Source organism: Nicotiana tomentosiformis, chromosome 7 (assembly GCF_000390325.3).
Source record: "Nicotiana tomentosiformis chromosome 7, ASM39032v3, whole genome shotgun sequence".
Lineage (NCBI taxonomy): Eukaryota > Viridiplantae > Streptophyta > Magnoliopsida > Solanales > Solanaceae > Nicotiana > Nicotiana tomentosiformis.
Window position 1 is genome coordinate 37,034,103 of NC_090818.1, and position 21,873 is coordinate 37,055,975.

The following is a 21,873-nucleotide window of genomic DNA, read 5'->3' on the forward strand; positions in this document are numbered from 1 at the left end:
AACCGACCCAAGGTACTTGAAACTGCCTCTCTTGGGGATGACCTGTGATTCAAGTCTCACGTCCATGCCCGCTTCCCTCGGCTCGGTGTTGAGCTTGCACTCCAGGTATTCTGTTTTAATCCTGCTCAACTTGAAACCCTTAGACTCAAGGGTCTGTCTCTAAACCTCCAACATCTTGTTAACGTCGCCTCGCGTCTAATCAATCAGAACTATGTCGTCAACGAATAACATACACCATGACACCTCCCCTTGAATATGGTCAGTGCGTCCATCACAGGACAAATAAGAGGGGCTAAGCACATATCCTTGGTGTAGCCCATAACATGCAAAATCTAGTGTTAAGTGAAATTAAGCCTAGATTTTGCATGTTATGCAAATGAAGTGAGTTGCCAGAATGATAACTGCTAGTTTGGGATCGTAGTTATATATTCTGGCATTTTTTTCTTGAATCTTGATATAAACATAATTGAGGTGTTTTTACGTTATAAAATTAGTTATGACATTGCCGCGATAAACAAAAGTTAGGTGATATTCTAAGACGCAAATTTCGCCGGGCAATTCCGGAAACAGGGAAAATAGTGAAACGAGCCGTTATTAAATTCGGATCCTGGTATAGCATAGTTGGGACCCGAGAAGCTTGACCTTTTTCTCATGGTATAGGCAGCTTCACTTCACAACTCTCCGTGACTTTGGTCCGCTGATTTACACGTTAATCACCGAAAGCAAGGTGAAAAAGGATACAAATTCACAATGGCGAGGAGACGGTTGTTGCTTTTATTAAAGCCTTTCGATGTGTTACCGACAAACCAATCAGATAACATTTTTCATTTCAGAAACCCTAAGGTAATCTCACATAGTTAAAGTAACTTATGTTTTACCGTCTTTTCTTTCTCTGTTGTTGCTACATTTGTTAAAAGCTCAGGAAATGTCTGCAGGATCATGGGGTAACTCGTTCTAATTAGTACGTGTATTTTAAGTGTTTGATAATATGCCAAAGCCAGTTATATGCCTATTTCTTCATTCAAACTTATGTACCTCCTGGTGCAACCATGGTGATTGCTTAGAGCTCCTCTTTACTATATGCATTTGTACTAGTTAAGGCAATGGACACAGCTAGCCCGCTCAGTGGTGTTTTCGGTTCAGTGGTGGAGCTACAGTGGCCAAAGGGTGGTCAGTTGAACACCCCTCGCTTGTGTATACATGTCAAATTTTACTTTTTATACATACATATTAATTTGAACCCCTTGATGCAATCGAGAGAGGTAGCCTAGTGGCGAAGGGTGTTTAAAGTGACTTGAAAAGTCGCATTCGTTTTGGTCTGTTCGACTTTGTATAATTAAAAATTGGGCAATAAATAGATCCCTAATAAGTCAAGATTTTCTAAAATGTCTCAAAGAAAGAGAAAGCAGAACTAGAAGAACGCCATTTACTCTTGTTTGAAAGTGGTACTTCCTAGATATTTTATCGATTGTTACTTGCATAATTAGTTACGTGTTAGAGCTTGAAACTTTGAAGTATTCAAGCAACTGAATGATAGCATCAGGCTGATTCTGATAGTTACCATGTCTTGACCACTGACCAGATAATGTGTTATTGAATTTAGAATAGCTCTCAACTCTTGAGACTCTTTGACCAATAATAACTAGCAGATGATTTGCATTCCAATCATTTTGAACATGACAGTCATTTTTACATGTTATTTGACAAATATTTGAAGTCCCTAATGACTGGCGTATGCCTCAATTCTTAAAGTCTGCTGCTTCAGTAGGGTGAGACTTCTTCGCATGAAGTTATTGCAGGTACTAAAATATCTAGACAATAGACGTCTGGTTCACAAGGAGGCTATAAAATTCTGTCAGAACATCTTGAGGAAAAAGCTTGTTGACTGGGAAGCTGTTTATCGTTTTAATCTATCTCGGCCGATCCGTGATGTAGATTTAGTAGTTACAATAGGAGGAGATGGTACATTATTGCAGGCAAGCCATTTTGTGGATAATTCGATTCCTGTTCTAGGAGTAAATTCTGACCCAACTCAAGCAAAAGAGGTTAGCTCATTCTGCAATTTTTAATGGTTTGTGGCAATCAATTTCTTCACAATCCATATTCAGTTCTGTCTACGATGACTTCTATTGCAAGTCACTATGTCACTTTTTATGTGGTTTAGGTTGAAGAATACAGTGAAGAGTTTGACGCTTCAAGGAGTACAGGATTTCTTTGTGCGGCAACTATCAAGAACTTTGAACAAGTGAGACTTTGTTACTTATTCTTTAAGCTTTCTCATAAATATACTAATGACTTTGTATGATTGCCCGTGATTAGTTTGATGTGCTAAAATACTATTGAATATTAACACAACAACAACAACATCCCGGTGAAATCCCACAAGTGGGGTCTGGGGAGGGTAGTGTGTACGCATACCTTACCCCTACTCCGGAGGAGTAGAGAGGCTGTTTCCGATTGACTCTCGGCACAAGGAGATGGAACGAGACTATGCAGCAGTAACAGCAAAAGAAACCAGAAAGATAACACCACCAACACAATAACCGGGAAATAGAGAGGAAAGCAATAACACTAAGCAGTAATAATGGCATAGTACTACAGACGCAATGGAGTAATATGGACACACCAAGAGCCACTAACATCCTAAGGCAAATCACTACCAGACTAGCTTCCTACAATACTATTGAATATTAACACGTCAGAGTAAATTCAAGTGTATGCTTATTGATATAATTATAGGGTTCTGTGGAGATGGTTGGTTTTCTGGTCATCGTGGTGCCTAAAGTTTGTTTTTAGTTACTCTTGCTATCGCCAGTGAGACTTGACTCTAGTGGCAAAGCAGAGCCCATAACCTTGAGGTGTAGGGTGACTTGTTCTATTTATGTTCTTTTCTGTGTGCATGGATGATTTTATGGAACTGTCTGGAATTATATCACGTTCAATTACTTTGTCCTTATTTGTTTTAAGGTTCTCTCGTACTGGATCACACTTTTAAAAGAGCAAAAAGTTACTTTTGTTCTCTACATTCCAATTCTGCATTGAAGTTTCCAAGAGATCCTGTTCTTTTATGTAATGGTTTGTTACCACTAGCTAAGAAAGCTTACTACGGGTGAAAGATTAGTTCTTTGAACTACAGTAGGGGAACTCTTGGGAAGAAACTAAAGATTGAAGTAAAGTAATTACTGGTCTTCAAAAACTATGTCCATGGATCATCTTTTGAACTAACTAAGTAACTTCACACACTTCAGTTATTATGTCCGTAACCTGCAAACCTGGAGCATAGAAACTTGTTTATTTCAGAATGCCACAGAGTAACGTGCATGGGGATCAAAAGCGCAAATTGTTGTTCCAAAAATCATGAAACAGTCTGCTCAACACAGTGATGTCCCTAGATATCTTCTAGTTGTATCATGGTTGTGTTTTTTGTTTTAGTAGGGGGCTAAGCTGACACTATTTATTGTTAACCATCTCTTTTTACGATGACTTGCTCCAGCTTGGGTATTGTTAGTTTCTTCTCATGTGGAGTTAATGTATATAAAAGGGGTGACTCCCAACACAAATTAATCATTCATGCTCAGAGAAAGCAAATTCACTTTCAGGTAGGAACATAGCTTTTTCATTCTCATGCTGCCACAACTCTTGCTTTACGATCTTTTTTCTCTTGTAGGAATGGGGGGTTTAATTTTTAAAAGGTGCTCAAGGTCTTAACTATTAGTCCTCTGTTGCAGATAATAGATGACATCCTTGAAAATCGTGCTAGACCTTTTGAAGTCTCAAGGATGTCAGTCACTCTCAACTCAAAGGAACTGACGCCTTACGCACTTAATGATGTTTTGATTGCTCATCCTTGTCCTGCTACAGTTTCCCGATTCTCATTCAGGTAAATGTTTTGTTTGTTGTAGCATATGAAGCATACTTCCCTTCTATGCTGCTTTGGAAAGGTGCTTAATGATGTTTTCTCTTCACAGAACAAAGAAAGAGGACCAGTCTTGTTCTTCTCTGGTGCATTGCAGATCAAGTGGACTTAGAGTGTCAACAGCCGCTGGGTCAACAGCTGCAATGCTTTCAGCAGGTGGATTTGCAATGCCAATTTTATCCAAAGATCTCCAGTATATAGTGAGAGAACCCATTGCTCCTGGAGCTTACAATAGCCTGATGCACGGCATTGTGAAGCCTGAGGAGTTGATGGAAATTGCATGGTATTGCAAAGAGGGGCTGATTTATATTGATGGCTCTCATCTTGTCCACTCTGTTCAATATGGGGATATCATTGAACTCTCTTCCAACGCTCCAAAATTGAAAGTTTTCTTGCCATCCCACTTGATATCTTGAGAGCACAAACATATAGAATTGAGTTCTTGTAAATTTGATTGCATGAAGGTGTAAAGGTCGGTCAGAATCTCCTTTAACTCTTGTAGCCTTTTGTGCTGGTGCACAATGCTAGATGGTGGTAGCTTTACTTTTTCACAGCTCAAAAGCTGCAGGGAAGATGGTTGTGCGCTAGGCTTCTACCCTCTAGACATGTAACTCCTGATTAATTGAACTTAAAAGAGGAAGAAGCTGTCAGCTGTGCATCATGCTTCAAAGTAGTCCGAATCAATACAAGAGAGGTAGTTTCAGGTTGAAGAAGCTTATATCCTGAAAGCATTGTTGTAGACTTTTAGTATGAACATTGAGGCATTAGAATTGTGCCCTCCTTAGGGAAGGGTGTTGTTGACGTTTGTCTAGGTTTGGAATTACACACACACACACATGCCTCAATGTTTCCCAGGGAATGAGGCTAAAAAAGCTTTGCAGATAAGTTATGCGAGGATTATTCACTGTGAAAATGTTATTGGATAAATTTTCAGGACTAAAAGGAAATTTAGCAGTGTAAGAATATCGGTAACACTTTTGTTCCCACGATGCTACTAACTCTTCTTCAGATAAAAAATGAATTCACTGCTTCTGACAATCACACGCAGGCCAGTGAAGGATCAGTAAAGTAGGATGCTATTGAATAATAGTGGTATAAAGTAACAAGGTACTGTATTTAGGTTGGCGCACTAAATTGTCTGTCGGCCTCATCAAAGTTATCGCCCTCCACACGCTAAGAATCGAATCCATTTAGAAAGGAGAATTCAGATATTACAAATGAGACTTCTATACTATGTTTCAGACGAGAGCTTTTAAGTTAATAATATCTCCTTACAATTATAATAAACTGTTTCAAAGTTTTTTGGATTATGTTTATAGGAAAATGGTTATTTATGATGAATATACAGAAAGAAGAAATTCAGGGACATATATTTCAATTGACTTTCAAAATTAAATATAACTTTTAAAGGAAACCAAAACCTCGACCTGTCAAACCCAAGTCCACAACTTCTTATGCCAAACACGCACAACCCTGTTATTGCAATGATTGATTATTAAGTCAGACATTATAAACTTGCAATCTTTGTTTTAAGTTCCGAAAAAGAAAAACTTTCAAAGATGCCAGAGATAAAAATACTTTAATGGATATTATTGTTGCTAGAGGATGATATTTATATCAAAATCCCCAATTAAAACCAAACACTTCGGTTACAAAAATCACGTGGCACTATAAAATCTCCTTACAAATCCAACTCAGCGGGTCACCAGCCTAAACCCGACACGTTCTCTCAAACACAGCCATTTCTTTTTTCCCAAACTATCACAAAGCAACCATACAAATACTAAAAAATCCAAAACTGAAAATTCCATTTCCCTACTTGGTAGAACCCCACTGTAGAGGGATAGGTATTCTCACAGTTATTCGGTTTTCATTTACTGCCTAAACCCACCACCTCGGTCCCCCTGTAAAACCCACTTGCAGTTGCAGTTGCAGCTGCAGATCTTTTCATTTTTTGTCACTACTTAGCATAGATCTTTCTAGTTTTCTGAACAGAAAGAGGTAATGAAGATTCAGTGTAACGTTTGTGAGGTTGCGGAGGCGAACGTCTTGTGCTGCGCCGACGAGGCGGCGCTGTGCTGGTCCTGTGATGAGAAGGTTCATGCTGCTAATAAGCTGGCTAGTAAGCACCAGAGAGTTCCTCTCACTGGTTCTTCTTCTTCCATGCCTAAGTGTGACATCTGCCAGGTAATATATATTCAACTTTCCTTTTTCTTCATGTATTTACACATCTTCTAATTGAAAGGATTCTGTGAATATTGTAATTCCTCGAGTGTACAGAATTCAACATCTGTTATTTTGACTTCTATATTTCTTGTAGCATCAATTAATCATAGATTAAGTCGAGGTCTTTGACTTATTTTTACAAATATCTTCTACTTAAGATTAGTTTAATAGAAATACCGGTATTTATTTATTAAATTTTATGACTCAGAGGACAGCGATGTTTTGGTTGATTGACACTACTATTATATAAGTAAGTCTTATATTGTGACTGCTGCTGCACTAACTTCGAATTTTTTGTTTTCTGGAATCATATGTAAGTAAAGTTAATATCTAGGTGCCAATCTTATTTTATTGGAAGGTAGCCAGCCGGTGCCTGATGGAATAGTCGAGGTGGCCCCGACAACATCGTCATTAGAAAAAAAAGGAAGAGAAAGAACAAAATAAAGAAAGGAGATCCGGGGTATTCTTTCCCGCAATCTGCCAGGGAGTGGTTAGGGCGATCCTCCAGATGTTGTGCACTGATAGACATATGGAGGTCTAAGTTAAAATTTCCTGCCATCTTGATTGGTTATGGTTCCACCGAATGCTGCTGATTCGTGGAACTTAATGTAGGATATGGTTCGCATATGGCATTTGGAGAGCTTGTCTGGAGCTTCTTAGTGTTGAACTATGGTGTACCTGTTTTGTTTATTTGGCAGTCCCTTTAGTGAGATATTAAGAAACAGAAACATTAATCTGGAGTCTTGGCATAACCTGTTTTCCAGTTCATAACTATGAATATTTATAGACGGAAAACTATGTGGTTAGCTCTTGCAACCCACACCTCTTGTCTAGGGGAATGCACTTCTCAAAATATATAAATAAAAGGAAAAGAGAAAAAACCTCTTCTCTAAAGGGGATATAACTCCATGTTAAGAAAAACGTATAGAAGCTCAATTAATGGTTGAAAGCTTAAGATCGCATACGATTTAATGAGCCTGTTGGGATATGTAATGCTCATGCAATCATTTGTTCCTATAACTTCTCTTCTAGAGAAGATCATGTGCTCATCATATAAAATCATGAACATCACCGAGCTTTTACTCTATTGTAACTGCAGATGTTTAATCACCTTCAGGATTTTGTTTTAGTTAGTTGAATATCGTACAGTCATATGAGGCAGAAGTTACCCATTTGACTTAGCAAAAGTGATTTCATTTTCTTTTCTGGAGTTGATTTGACTGGCTAAGGTTTCTGTTTACCTTTCCCTTTGTGGAGCCAAAGCAGATATGTTTCCTCATGTTTATCAGATTTTGCTACTTTCTAATGAAAGTCCTCCTCTTCTGTGCTTCAGTATATTTTTAGATGTACATAACCTATGTTTGTCTATCTGTAATTGATGTATTATCTCAGTTTTACTACTGTTTAACTATTTTAAATATTGATAAAAGGATCCTATTTGTGCAGGAAGCAGTTGGCTATTTCTTTTGTCTCGAGGATCGGGCTTTACTTTGCCGAAAATGTGATATTGCTATTCACACAGCTAATCCTCATGTCTCAGCTCACCAAAGATTTTTGCTGACTGGAGTGAAAGTAGGACTTGAACCTGTTGATCCTGGTGGTGCGTCATCCTCAGGGACGTCACAGTCCATTCAGAAGGTTTCAGAGGCAGAGTCTGCTCCACTTTCTAAACGAAATGCCCCAATATCGTTGGATGCTCAATTTAACAAAGTATTACCTCCCCAGGCAAGTGGTCTTGGGGATTTTGCTCATAGTAAGTCTGCATTTGCTGGAGGTTCTGCAGCTGGAAGTATTCCGCAATGGCAGTTTGATGAATTTATTGGCCTGAACGATTTCAATCAGAATTATGGATACATGGATGATGGATCATCTAGGGTACGTTTTTAAGTCTTAGCTTTTGTTGTTTGTTGTATATACAATGGATATTAGAAGAATTTCTTGGACTGCATTTCAATCAGAAGTATGCGTACAATGGATGACTGATCATCTGAGGTATGATTTAGATCTTATTTCATTATTTATTCTTTTAGTAGTTCGCCTTTTTTTTTAATTATCTCCTTCACTAGACTTGGTTGTACTGGACTAATCATCTAAACGTGAGAAATCCCTAATCTTGTGCGGTCGTGTGGCATGTGAGCTCTGTTATGTGTACTTCAGGGTTTAAGTTGTGTACATGTATTTGCCCCAACAAGGAACCTAGAAAAACATCTTTTTATCTGAAGACATGAAACTGGAAAAAAATGAGCTGTGTGGTTGGACTATCTGTTGGTTGGACCACTTTAGGCGGAATCGACATTGTTAGCCCCCAATTCAATCTTTTAATTGTACAGATACATTGCCATAAACTTGCCCTTCCCCTGTCATATGGCAAACACTTAGGTGCTAAAGATCTTTAGAGTATTGCCATATTGGTGGACTTGCACTTTGCCAACTAATCCATGGGATCTCGAATGCTTGGAATTCTGAGTCTTGATTAGGGTTCAATATAGACAGTCAAAGCGCAGGGTTCAATATGGACAGTCAAGGCGCAGCATCAATATTAGAATGTGTCCGGATTAATAACCTTGCTTAGGGTTGTGATTTTAAGAAGCAGCTTTAGCTATTACGTCGTGCTCTTTTTTTTTTTTTTTGGCTACAAAAAATATGCCTCTAGGTGTCAATCACATTATTTTTTTCTATGGGTGCTTAGTTGTTAAAGAAACATTTCCGACCATATATTTTCTAAATATGACTAGTCAAAAGTGGTGATTCATGTTGGTGAAGGTATTTTATTGAAGAGTTTGACAACATTGTTTTTGACTGTAAATGGTGGCTCATGTGTTTCACCATCACTTGACTTAGACAAGACTGGCGTAACCCAAGCAGACTGGGTTCTATCTTCATTTATGATTTTTGCTCTGTTTCAACTATGTTTCATTTTCCCAAAGGAAATTTTCAGTCTATCTCTTACCTCTTTGCCAAAGTTGAATGCTTAGATAAATAGATAATCTGTTCAATGGACTATCAATAAGTTGCACAGGATTATGTTCAATAATCAGAGTGGCTCCTAATTTAGTTCTTCTTGCATTGAAATCTATCAGGCGGATAATGGGAAACTTGGAGAGTCAGACTCTTCGTCTATCTTGAGATTTGAAGATGAAGAACTAGACGGTGATGAGTGCCTGGGTCAGGTTCCAGACACATCTTGGGCAGTGCCACAAGTACCTTCCCCACCTACGGCCTCTGGACTTTACTGGCCCAAAACTTACCAGAATCCGTTTGATTGCTCAATGTTTGTGCCTGACATTAGTTACTCCCCTTCGCATAACCTTCAACAGCGACCTCCAAGTGGTACTAGTCTGAAACGAAGAAGGCAGTGTTAATGCATTTTCCCCAAGCTTTTCAACTCACATTAGTGATAGGTGTTTCAGATCCCTAAGCTTTTCACTCACGTTAGTGATAGGTGTTTAGATAGAGTGATTTGTGGTAGTTGAAGTTTGAGTTGAAGTTATTTGAGCAATGACTCATGTGTGTTTCTCCTTTGTAAGTAATCTGCCTTGTTTGCTGCAGTTACATAGAACTCACATTAATGTCAAAAGTATATTAGTTCTACTCCAATCCCCAGAAGTTGTACAAGAAATGAAAATGTTTCTCAAGATCACTGTAGACTGTATTCCAACAATTTGGAACCAAAGAAAAATGGTTGTTGCTCGCATCTTTCAAATGACTCTTGGTAGGGATGGAGGAGCTGTTTAAACTTCAGGAGATTGTGTTTTAACTCCATTATAACAGTTAAAAGGTGCTTCCTTCAATCCATCCATGGTAATCTTGTTTTATTCTTTAGAATGCAATGAGGGTGGATTTGAATCATACTTTTGCTTCTTTTTTTTTCTTTTGTGGGGGGGCACTTGGTGCTATTAAGAACAATTTGAACTTTGGAACATGTATCCAGATTATTGATTTTATTGCAGAATGACACCACGGTTTGTGGTGGCCGTTTGTTTTTCCTTTTGAGAAGAAATTTGAGCGGTTACCGACCCAGCGAGAGCTACTATATTCCATTTTTATTTCTCTTCTCCATTGGTTGTTGGAGGCTAACCCAGCAGACAGTGCTAAAATTGTTCTGTGTTATGTAGTGAAATATATATATCCTATGCAGTTCAGTAATTGAATTTTGGACTTGTGGTACTACAAATATTGATTGACGATAATTTCAGCAGATTCAATAGTTGTACGCATATGTTCCATGATTTGCTCAATGAAATTTGAACGGGAAAACAGGAGGAGGTTTCAAGAGTCCCTTCCTAAAATGTAGTAACAACGACATTTTAATTTTTGAACTAGTTTCAATGTCCATTCTACTCCTAGTTCCTTGCAAAACTTGGATGTTACTGGATCTTCCCACTTTCTAACTTCTACGTTGTGTTTTTTTTTTCATCTCTAGCAGTTCCATATTAGTTTGTTTTACTCCAATTGATCGGTTGAGATGGTTAGCAAGAAGCAAACTGATTCTCATGACTGAAAGATTTGATCAAAAGTGACTAAAGAGGAAGATTAGCAAAGCAGGAAAAGAAAGAGGAATGGGAGCAACATCTTATTATCTTTGCCAGAACTTTCAGATCATAGAAGCATTTAAGCTTGCTGGATATCGTACTGTGAAATCAAATTCAGTGGATCAAGTAATAAGTGGTCGAAATGAACAGGCAGCTCACTGGTACCTACCAATTATTGTAAGAGCTATAAAAAGCTTTACAGTTTGGTCCCCTACATTAACACATGCGTTGCTTAGTCTCGCACTGGAGAAATTTGCAAAGTTGGGCTAAAATTGGGGTCTACCCCTGCTAACTTGGTAACAGCTATTAGTAATAGACTTCTTTGACTAGACAATATATATATATATATATATATATATATATATATATATATATATATATATATAAATAAAGAGTTTAACTTTTATATCGTAATAGTGTCGGATCAACCTAAAAGATAGTAAAGCATAACAACTGAAATATTTTGATAGTGAAAAATTATTTCCACAATCACTACATATAAGTTAAATCCAGGCTCCATGTCCGAAACAGAAGCAAGAAAATTGGCTTTGCTTAGAGCAGTAGATTGGAAGTATTTCGTAATGGCATAGTCCGAATGGCCTTATTTTGCTGATAATATAAATTATTCTTTAGAAGCTTTAAAAAGACTTTAGAAAAATAAACGTGCTAGCCTTTTACTTTACGAATCTTATAAATTAGTTGTGGTTGCCCATCCAGTGCCAGGGAGCCATTTTCCTTTTCTTTTTTTTGGGTCACTTCAATTGTACGTAATTTATTATTCGTCAGGGACATTGTGCCCTCCCATTAATGTATGCCTGCAATATTGACTTAGTAGACCTCGAAAACCTCAAAATAATTAACAGTTCACAACTTCACTGCAACCAATAAATTTGTAGCACGGAAAACAAAATTTAAAGGGGAAATAAATAAAATATTCCTGAGAATTTGTGAAAACTATGCATTCAAATTTCAAATTTAAGCATGGAATTGCTCAAACTGAATTCATTGCCTACAGTACTAAGTATAACCTCTCTTTCAAACAAACACAGCAGAACAGAACCCTATACAAATTAATTTACAGAACTCAACTCATCACTCAGAGACACTTGTTATTCACTCTTTTAAGGATAATAATAATCAGTCAAATTTTTTGATCAGGAGAAAACTGAAATGAAATTGAAGAAATTCTACTTGTAATAGTGTCTAAAATTTCAGAAGCAGAGGGCCTAAGGCTTGGTGAATCACCTAGGCATAATCCTGCTAGTGAAACCATAGACTTAGCTTCTTCTAAATCATAAGCTCCGTTAAGTCTTGAATCCACCATTTCTGCTACCTTAGTTGCATCCCTTAATATATTACCAGCTTTTGATATTAGCCTTTCTCCACTATCAGAGGAAAGTGCTTCAAACCCAGATATTAATTCCAAAATAATTATACCAAAGCTGTATATATCATTCTTTTTTGAGGCAATGCCAGTTCTTAAATAGTGAGGATCTGTATAACCTGGAGAACCAAGCATCATACGATTCGTCGACGAATTTGGTGGCAAAATTGTTGAAGAAAATCCCATTTTTGCTGACCCAAAATCACATAACTTGCAATTGAATTTCTTGTCAAGTAACACATTTGAAGCTTTTATATCACCATGTACTATAGGGAGTGTACACTTATCATGTAAATATTCAATAGCTTTAGCAAGTTGAAATGCTATAGCTATACGATTTTTCCATGACATTTTTCTAGCATCAATACCGTGTAACTTCTCCTGTAAAGTCCCATTTGAAACATACTCAAATACCAACATCCCTTCTTCTCCATTATCACAGTAACCAAGAAATTTGACTATGTTTTCGTGTTGGATTTGAAGCAAAATATCCAATTCTTGCTTGTAAACTTTCTGAAAACGTTCACTGCTTAGGTCTATTATTTTAACAGCCCCAAGCAGTGAATCAGGAAATTGTGCTAAATAAACTGTGCTAAATCCCCCATAAGCAATTAACCTAGACCGTGACAAATTCATAGTAAATTTCTCCACCTCATCACACGTAAATCTCCTCACACCAAACTTTTTTAAGCAGTCCTTATTTTCCTCTTCATCCCCTGCAACCTTAGAATCAAGAACTACGCTCCGTCGCTTTAACTTGAACCCTAAGCACTTGAATAAAGCCATGACACAAAAGAAAACAAAGAGCAAAATACCCAAAGTAGCACTAGTTGAAATTATAACTCTGTTGTATTTCTGATTATAAAGGGGTGGTACTGCCGTCGGTGGAGTGGCTAAAGGTTGTGAAGCAACGGGGAAAGAAGAGGAAGTCCAAAAGAAAAATGTAAAGAAATAGTAGTAATACGAAGGGAAAGAGCAGCAACTACTACTTAACAAAGAACCCCACCACCCACAGACAAATGGACTATTTCCAAGACTAAACTCGTTTGTATTTGAAACTTTCTTCGCCTTTGACAATTTATTACTCTTACCAATGTTGGACGGTGAGGCTTCCATGGGGAAACAACAATATCCAAGAGGGGTTGGATTTTATTCCAAAACCAGAAATCCATCTATACAGATAAAAATAAATAAAGAGTACCCATTAATAGAGTAGGAATAATAAAAGTGGGAATATGAATAGTTTATTAGGTTTATAACCATGGAGGCATGGACGGGCAAGTGGTAAGGCAACGCTTAATTAAATTTGGGTGTTTAATATAATGATCAATTGTACTCCTTCATGCCTTTTTTTTGTGTGTGTTTTAAGATTAAAAAATTACTTAATAGCATTAATTATAAGGATTAATTGATTAAGTTAACCTTTATCTCTTTTGCAAATTTTTTTCTGGAAATTGTAAGACTTTTTTTTTTCAACGACCGAAAATCGTAAGGCTAATAGGTTTTTCTAGAAAAATTGTATAGATTATTCATACCTAGATACCACAAAGAGTGTTTGTCGATTAAGACACTAGGATAGTAATCATAAAATTGAGATTTGCTAAAAAATATGTAACAACTCACTTGTTGCATCAACTAACCCCAAAAATGAATGATGCTTAAGTGCATGATTACACTCCGTCGTCGGGCAGGTGCCTGGACCCAATCAGTAGGAGGGTATAATAGTCACTGCAAAACCTTAAGCATGAGCCTGTGGAGAACGACTGATGTTGTAAGGATAAAAAATTAGGTTCGTGCACAAAGTATTTCACGTTCATGCAGGATACGAGGAAGACCCAAGAGATGTGATATAGGTAGTCGTCTATCTTGATGCAACCATAATGGATGATTTCATGACTCGATCCGTGACTTATAGGCCACACATAGATAACTTGACCCTTGCACAGAGGCTTTACTTCGATGTTGTAAGGATCGATTTGAGAAAAAAAATAATGTCTTTGTGCAATTATTTTAAATCAAATTTATTAAGTTAAACGACAAATAAAAAGTAGTAGTACTCATGATTAAATCAACATCGGTGGAATAATATAAAAGAGGGAAATGAATAGTTCAAGTTTATATAAAACGTGAAGGGGTGACTAGAAAGGCGACACTTGATTAGATTAGAGTAATTATTATTATTATTATTAATGATATAAATTGTAGTTAGTACATAGTTTTCAGGGGGTAAGTAAAATAAATGAAAAAGTCTATACAAGGCATGAAGAATTGAAGATAGGCGAAGGGAAGATGAGTAGTACTCTCTTTAGTGGTCAACTCAGTCTAATAGTGACATTTCAACCGGCTGTTAGCTACTATCTTCTTTCCATTCTATGCAGGTGGGTCCCCTTTTGTATTCCACGTGTGTATTTGGACATTATAAGATCCGTAAATCTTAGTTTATTTTTGAATTTTCCAATTCTTTATGGTTGGTAGCCCGTGAGTAGTGGCAAATGTCCGATGTTAGAGGCGAAACAAGTACAAGAGGATTTAAAAAGGATTTAAGTGATATAAAATAATAGTATAAAGATTTACTTATATTGGCAATAATTTTTAATATGTGATATGGGTTAGTTATCATTATTATTAGATGATTAATTCATGCTCATCAAAAGTTTACATATAATCATCTACTAATAAATGACATCTTTGTATATATACTGTAAATAGAGAACTTAAACTCTTCGAAAGAAATACTAGAAAGCCACAATATTAGAATCTTTTCTTATGTTAAAGGATTTAACGATTACATATGACCAAAACTTATGCAGGACGATATTTCGGGATAAAAGATTTAATTGAACCCCTTGCCTCCACCTAACTTTATTCCTGTTGGTGCACCCGTCATACTTTTTTTCATATTTTACAATGGTAGTGTCTTGAGCCAGATTTCACACACCTTGATTTTTACAACGGATGTATCAGCAATTTTTACTAGTATAGATATTCAGTAACTTTTTTCAATAAGATTTAGACAAATATAAAGAAATTACATTACTTTTTATTTTAGTTGGGATTTGAATTTTAATCACCAAAATCTATACATTTATATTTATCACTGAATCAAGGACTTGAACCTAACTCGATCTTTAAGATTGTCATTCATTACAATTTTAAGATTACAAGATAATTCTTTAAAATTTTATTAGCTTACTACATGTATATCTACACATTGTGTCAAAAATGATATATGGTGTAACTAAACCTATCAAATCCATGGTCCATTCACCTCTTTGTAATCATTGCATTAGACTTGAACAACATATATAAGACAAGAGAGAAAAAAGTTTTCGTGAATAGCATTTTTAGAGGTGTCGGTGAACTTACTATTGAACGACCTACATATATAGTGTACAATTTAAAAAATATTCCATATTTATACGATAATTCATATTTAATGAGTAGTGAATACTTGTTTACCCGAAAAATCGGATAAGGTTAGATTTGTGTATGGTTCTAAGGATATGCGATACAATTTGATATAAATCGTATAGAGAAATAGAAATATGTGTATTCTTGACTATGAGAATGAGAATAGTGAGCAAAAAGAATGAATAAGATAAAGTAAAACAAGCACAATGGGATATCTTTCAATATGAGAAGTGATCTTTTGTTACAGTGTATCTTGCTTGCTTACAATCCATGTCCCTCTTATAGTAGAGGGATCCTACTTTATATACAATAAAAAATGCGTAGTAGAGAGCCCATGATGTATTGTCTTTTCCTCAATTTCCGTCAAGATTCTCTCCCATAGTGCGGTTGCAACGGCCTTAGTCCGCGAGCTCGATACTGGCTCGAGCTCGGTATTGGATCGAGCCCTCAGCCTTGGTCCGAGCTCGATTCTGACTTGGGGTCTCTGTATTCGGGGTGAGTGTTGGTCGGTCCATGCATCTTCGATAATCTCCGCTTTGCCTCGTAGTTCGATTTGGATATGAGCTCGATAATGATATCGAGCTTGTCATTAATCGGTCTTAGAGCTCGAAGCTCGCCGCCCTTACTTCGAACCTTGACCGAGCTTGTCATGCAGATATACTTTGATCGAAACATTATCGTCTCGACCAGTCCATACAACTGACTCAAATCGGTTTTGACCGTACACAGATAGTTCCCTCGTTTCTCGGAAAAGGATGTGGTGAGAAATGATATGATTTTCCAACAGCTCGATCAGATATATACTGACGTTTTCATCGATCCCGGCCATGACGTATGCGATAGCTATCCCATTGGTTCGATTTTACCGAGGCATTTAACGTGTCAGACGGTGGTCGGCCACCTCTGATATTGAATCGTCATTGCTTCAATCTATAAATAGCCTTTCATTCCACCATTCATCATTTTTACGTCTTCAATCTTCCAAAATTTTCAAGTTCCTTTTCGTCTTTTCTTAGTTTTCTGCCTGTAAACCTGTGAGTTTTACTGCAAACTCTTCCTTAGAATACCAAATACTTCCATTCTTTGTTTACGAAATTTTAAATGGCAAAAACGTCTAAAACTGTTTCGCAAAAAGAGACCGCTTCTTCATCTCGACCTGCTGGTGGCGAGGATGTGGGAGAGCCCCGCCCTGAGGAATTCGTTCCAGTTGGGTGTTCGACCGTAGGCGATTTTAAAATTGAAAAACCTTCTCCAAGACCGGGTCGGTGTGAGCCGATGTCGAGGTACCAATGTTCAATCACCGAAAAAGTTATAGATAAAGTCATACAAGAATGCAACTGGGATAATAAACTCGTAGTAATCCCATCGCCCGATGAATCAATTACTACCTACGTCGAAGGGTTTTTAAGTGTATATACTTATCCTTTCACGTTGGGACCCCTAAACCCTGTCATCGTTGCCTTTTGTAAGAGGTACGATGTGACCCTCGGCCAAATCCATCCTTCCTTTTGGAGGATAGTGATTCTTCTTCAATTTTTCTCGAGCAAGGTCGAGGGGCGTATCTTCACCCTCGATCATCTTATGCGTCTTTACAGTCCCCGACTTTATCGAGGAGGGCTGATCAAGCTTGCTCGCTGAGCAACCAAAGCGCCATTCTCGAGCATAGACGAGACCCGGGATCGGGGTTGGATGGGCCGTTTTGTTCGAATCAGAACCTCGGATCTGATCCATGCCGATGACTTGCCATTTCCCGAGAAATGGAATATGAGCCGCGAGTAAACGTTTCTCTTTACCCTTTTTGATTTTGTGATTGCTTTCTATTTTGTTGATCCATTTTTCCTTATCACAGCCATAGCTCGAATGCCGGAACCGATCCCGGATCTTAGACAATGGGTCGAAAGCCTGGTGTTGCAGAGACTGTACTCCGAGCGTGCTTGGGTCAAATTATCAAAGGGTCGATGGGAGGCCAGCAGTCATGGTAAATCTTTTTGTCGACTTGTCTCTTCATTGGTTTGTATGGTAAATCTCCCTCTTCCCTTTTGTAGGACTTGGGAAAGATGTAGTCATGAGGCCGCCATCTGGTGGCGAAGAAGTTCCTATCCTGAAGCAGGTGAAAGAAAGGAAGAGAAAAGACGTACTGGGCTCCCCGAGCTCGGAAAAGAAGAAATCGGCTAAGAGATCTCGAAAGCCGAAGGGGGGCTCTGGTGTTATGTCTTCGGAAGAGGTACGCCATTCAAGAGACGAGCCCGAAGAAGGAGAGGAGTTTTTAGCCTGCGTACGGGCTAATGTTGTGATTCAACAGTCTTCCAATTTGGTAGAAGCAAATCAGGGAACCTTGGCCATAATCACAGAACAAGAAGAAGCTGAGATTATCCCTTCTCGAGCTAAGATGATTGAAAGGGATACCGAGGGTGGATCTTCTCAAGTAGTGGAAGATATTTCAAGGGATGAGTTCAGGATAGTTGACATTGGCGTATCCCCTCAAATTTCGGATGCCATGATTCGAGAGGCCGTCATGTTGGAGGATCGATCATATGAGGGTATTCAGGAGTCGGTCGATATCCACGGTTTTCCGGAGGGGCTCGAGTTAGGTTCCTCGGAGGAGGTTACCGGTTTTGGTGGAATGCCGGTACCCAAAAAAGCATCGTGGTCAGGTTCCACCGAGCCTTCATCGATTCATAAACTGGTGGATCGTTTTCCGGCCCCGAGTATCGATCCCGACCGAAGACGGAAGATAGTGCTCTCCGTACCTGCGGATACCCGAATTTTTTCTTCCCCTGTGGGGATTGCCAGTTACCTTCGGTCCTTGGTGACCGAAGAAGATCAATCAGTGATGAATGCGGTGGGGCCCGCCTGTCTCTTCAACGAGGCCCAACATGCTTTGAATCGGGTAACTCTGATGGCGTTTTCGCCGCTTCTTTTACACAGAGTTGCAGGTAATTCTAATGTTTCTCCTTTTGTTTGCAGGCTTCGGTGTTGCATCACGAGGCCTTTCTTCGAATAAGGGAGGAGCATGATGCCGAGGTTCGGAGCCTCACTGAGAAGAATGACTCGTACAAGCTTCTTAGTGAAAAACTTCGAGCAGATTTGACAGCGGCACGGGAAGAGCATGAAGAGATGGCTGAGCAGGTATTCCGAATGTTCCATGATAGTGAAGATGAAAAAGAGATAAGCACTAATGATCTGATTCTGCAGGTTCGGTAGAGGATCGAGCATATTGGACGGCTTAACTCACAGGTAGATACGCTACTAGCCGAGGCTGAGAATTTAAAAAGTGTATGGATAACCTTGCCTCGAAAAAGGAAGCCGTCGAAGCTCAGTTGGAGCTGTCCGATGCCCAACTTCGATCTGCGAAAGAAAATGCTTTGGGGCTGATTGAAAAGATGAAAAAGCTTCAGCGTCGGTTGGATTTGGCCACTTTAGATAAAGCAGATTTGGCCAAAGAACTCGAAGTGGCCAGATCTGAAGTGATCGAGGCCAACAAAAGAGCCGATGCCAAAGTGGCCCAGTTCAGGATCGATGTCGAGGTTAACCAAGCCAAAGCTACGAGCATGGTCGAACATGCAAAGTGGCAGGCTCGGAGAGAGGCTCTCGAGGAGGTCAGAGCTCAGGGCTTCGATGTTGGGGCCGAGATTGAAATCCCCAGGGCGGAGGAGAACAAAGCTCGGAGGTTGGCCTTTCCTGAGGAGGACTCCGATGACTCGGGGGAGTCTGAAGACGAGGACGATGCCGAGAATACGGCCTCCGATGAAGATTGAGTCATTTAGGGCCTTAGGTCGAACGCTGCGTTCTTTTTATACCGCTTTCGGTTTTTGTATAAAGAACTTCCTTTTGGAAGAGTAGCCGCCTCTGTACAAAAATTTTGTAAATATAAATATTTCTTCTTTTTGAAGAAAAATATCGTTCCAAACTAAATAGATAATTTGAATTTGAATCTCTGTTGCCTTCGGGCCTTGTGGGTAGTCCCCTTTGCTTTATCGGGCTCGAACATCCTTCAGCTTAAATAGTCAAGTGTTCGTTTTAATTTGAGGAAATGAGTAGTTTTGCTCGAAATAATGTGGCCCGTAGGCGTAATAGTCGAGTGAGTGCTTGCTCGAAATCGAAATAAAAGTAGCCCACAGGCTTAGTAGTAGAGTGAATGATTCGAACTCAATGTAATGCAGCCCGTAGGTGTAATGGTCGAAGTAGCCCGTAGGCTTAGTGGTCGAGTGAGTGCTTGCTCGAACTCGAAATAAAAGTAGCTCGTAGGCTTAGCAGTCGAGTGAATGATTCAAACTCGATGCAATGTAGCCCGTAGGCATAATGGTTGAAGTAGCCCGTAGGCTTAATGGTCGAGTGAGTGCGTGCTCGAACTCGAAATAAACGTAGCCCGTAGGCTTAACAGTCGAGTGAATGATTCGAACTCGATGCAATGTAGCCCGTAGGCATAATGGTCGAGTGAGTGCTTGCTCGAACTCGAAATAAAAGTAGCCCGTAGCAGTCGGGTGAATGATTTGAACTCGATGCAATGTAGCCCGTAGGCGTATTGGTCGAGTGAGTGCTTTCTTCGAACTCGAAATAAAAGTAGCCCGTAGGCGTAATGGTCGAGTGAGTGCTTGCTCGAACTCGAAATAAAAGTAGCCCGTGGGCTTAGTAGTCGAGTGAATGATTCGAACTCGAAATAATGTAGCCCGTAAGCGTAATAGTCAAAGTAGCCCATGGGCTTAGTAGTCGAGTGAATGATTCGAACACGAAATAAAAGTAGCCCGTAAGCTTAGTAGTCGAGTGAATGATTCGAACTCGAAATAATGTAGCCCGTAGGGTAATAGTCAAAGTAACCCGTAGGCTTAATGGTCGAGTGAGTGATTGCTCGAACTCGAAATAAAAGTAGCCCGTAGGCTTAGCAGTCAAGTGAATGATTCGAACTCGATGCAATGTAGCCCGTAGGCGTAATAGTCGAGTGAGTGCTTGCTCGAATTCGAAATAAAAGTAGCCTGTAGGCTTAGTAGTTGAGTGAATGATTCGAACTCGAAATAATGGAGCTCGTAGGCGTAATGGTCAAAGTAGCCTGTAGGCTTAATGGTCGAGTGAGTGATTGCTCGAACTCGAAATAAAAGTAGCCCGTAGGCTTAGCAGTCGAGTGAATGATTCGAACTCGATGCAATGTAGCCCGTAGGCGTAATAGTTGAGTGAGTGCTTGCTCGAACTCAAAATAAAAGTAGCCCGTAGGCTTAGTAGTCGAGTGAATGATTCGAACTCGAAATAATGTAGCCCGTAGGCGTAATGGTCGAGTGAGCGCTTGTTCGAACTCGATCCTGTTTGCATAATAAATCTTGAACATAGAATATCGGTAAAGAACAGGGCTTTCTTTGTAAGCCATAATACATGGGTTCATGTTTTGCGTCAGGTCTCGGGACAACTACATAAGCATGGTTCGTTTTGACCATTTGGCTCTTACAACGTTTCCTGTTGAGAAACTGTTTGTCATGAAATAACGAAGTAACTTCCTTTGCACCGAACTTGATAATCATCATATATGCAGTCAATGATAAAGCCCCCCAGTATACGAAGTTGATTTTAAAGAGGCCTCGAATATTCAGCAGTAGTATCATTTCCGCTATATGGCTGGTATCGATCTCTGGTCGACTTTTGCTTTTTCGTAACGGACCTAGAAATCAACTGGTCATCTTCGACTCTTATTTTGGATTGATATCGATTGTGCACATCGGTCCAAGTAATAGCTGTGTACTCGATCAGATTTTGCTTCAGCCGCCGTGAAGCCATCGAGCTCTGCTCGATTTAGACCTTGAGTGAAAGCTTGAACAGCCCAATCATCTGTGACTGGTGGAAGATCCATTCGTTCCATTTGAAAACGAGCTACGAACTTTCTTAGCATCTCGTTATCCTTTTATATTACCTTGAACAGGTCTGACTGTCTGGTTTTGACCTTTATGGCTCCGGCATGTGCTTTTACGTAGCAATCTGCAAGCATAATAAAAGAATCAATAGAGTTAGATGGTAAATTATGATACCATACCATTGCCCCCTTTAACAGGGTTTCACCGAATATTTTTAATAATACAGATTCGATCTTATCATCTTCCAAATCATTTCCCTTGATGGCACACGTGTAAGAATTGACGTGCTCGTTGGGGTCGGTCGTTCCGTTATATTTGGGTATTTGGGGCATACAAAATTTTTGGGGATTGGTTTTGGGACTGCACTAGAGGGAAAAGGATTTTGAATGAAAATTTTCAAATCTAGCCCTTTTATCATTGGTGGAGCTCCCGGGATCTGATCAACCCTGGAATTATATGTTTTTACTTTTTTATCGTTGGCTTCGACTCATTTTGGGAGTTCCTCGAGCAATTTAGTAATTTCGGAAGTAGTCCCCGATTCTTGCTCATTTGACTTCACTATGGCTG

The 21,873-nt window shown here is 39.1% G+C and overlaps 3 protein-coding genes across 5 annotated transcripts; 2 read left to right on the forward strand and 1 right to left on the reverse strand.

The window, feature by feature from the left end:
• Nucleotides 1-309: 309 nt before the first annotated feature.
• On the forward strand, nt 310-4,721 carry LOC104116399 (NADH kinase). 3 transcript variants are annotated; one of them, XM_009627252.4, is made up of 5 exons: nt 310-843; nt 1,769-2,045; nt 2,165-2,245; nt 3,729-3,880; nt 3,969-4,721. In XM_009627252.4, exons 1-5 carry the CDS (start codon nt 791-793, stop codon nt 4,330-4,332), a joined length of 927 nt encoding a protein of 308 aa, XP_009625547.1. In that variant the 5' UTR covers nt 310-790; the 3' UTR covers nt 4,333-4,721. The 3 variants fall into 3 exon arrangements, with proteins under 3 accessions (XP_009625547.1, XP_009625545.1, XP_009625546.1); XM_009627250.4 differs by having other exon boundaries at nt 311-843; nt 1,791-2,045; XM_009627251.4 differs by having other exon boundaries at nt 312-843; nt 1,800-2,045.
• Nucleotides 4,722-5,581: 860 nt separating this feature from the next.
• LOC104116398 (B-box zinc finger protein 22) lies at nt 5,582-9,777 on the forward strand. Its single transcript, XM_009627249.4, has 3 exons — nt 5,582-6,103; nt 7,589-8,017; nt 9,223-9,777. Exons 1-3 carry the CDS (start codon nt 5,921-5,923, stop codon nt 9,502-9,504), a joined length of 894 nt encoding a protein of 297 aa, XP_009625544.1. The 5' UTR covers nt 5,582-5,920; the 3' UTR covers nt 9,505-9,777.
• Nucleotides 9,778-11,618: 1,841 nt separating this feature from the next.
• LOC104116396 (probable receptor-like protein kinase At1g33260) lies at nt 11,619-13,280 on the reverse strand. The gene has a single exon (XM_009627248.4). The coding sequence runs from the start codon at nt 13,172-13,174 to the stop codon at nt 11,816-11,818; it is 1,359 nt and encodes a 452-aa protein (XP_009625543.1). The 5' UTR covers nt 13,175-13,280; the 3' UTR covers nt 11,619-11,815.
• Between the last annotated feature and the right edge of the window lie 8,593 nt (nt 13,281-21,873).

Bases quoted from the DNA above. Each gene is read 5' to 3' on its own strand.
- LOC104116399 (XM_009627250.4), top strand. From the start codon at position 751: ATGGCGAGGAGACGGTTGTTGCTTTTATTAAAGCCTTTCGATGTGTTA. The intron at 2,046-2,164 runs GTTAGCTCATTC...TATGTGGTTTAG, and splicing joins ACCCAACTCAAGCAAAAGAG to GTTGAAGAATACAGTGAAGA. The intron at 2,246-3,728 runs GTGAGACTTTGT...CCTCTGTTGCAG, and splicing joins CTATCAAGAACTTTGAACAA to ATAATAGATGACATCCTTGA.
- LOC104116398 (XM_009627249.4), top strand. From the start codon at position 5,921: ATGAAGATTCAGTGTAACGTTTGTGAGGTTGCGGAGGCGAACGTCTTG. The intron at 6,104-7,588 runs GTAATATATATT...CTATTTGTGCAG, and splicing joins CTAAGTGTGACATCTGCCAG to GAAGCAGTTGGCTATTTCTT. The intron at 8,018-9,222 runs GTACGTTTTTAA...GAAATCTATCAG, and splicing joins TGGATGATGGATCATCTAGG to GCGGATAATGGGAAACTTGG.
- LOC104116396 (XM_009627248.4), bottom strand. From the start codon at position 13,174: ATGGAAGCCTCACCGTCCAACATTGGTAAGAGTAATAAATTGTCAAAG.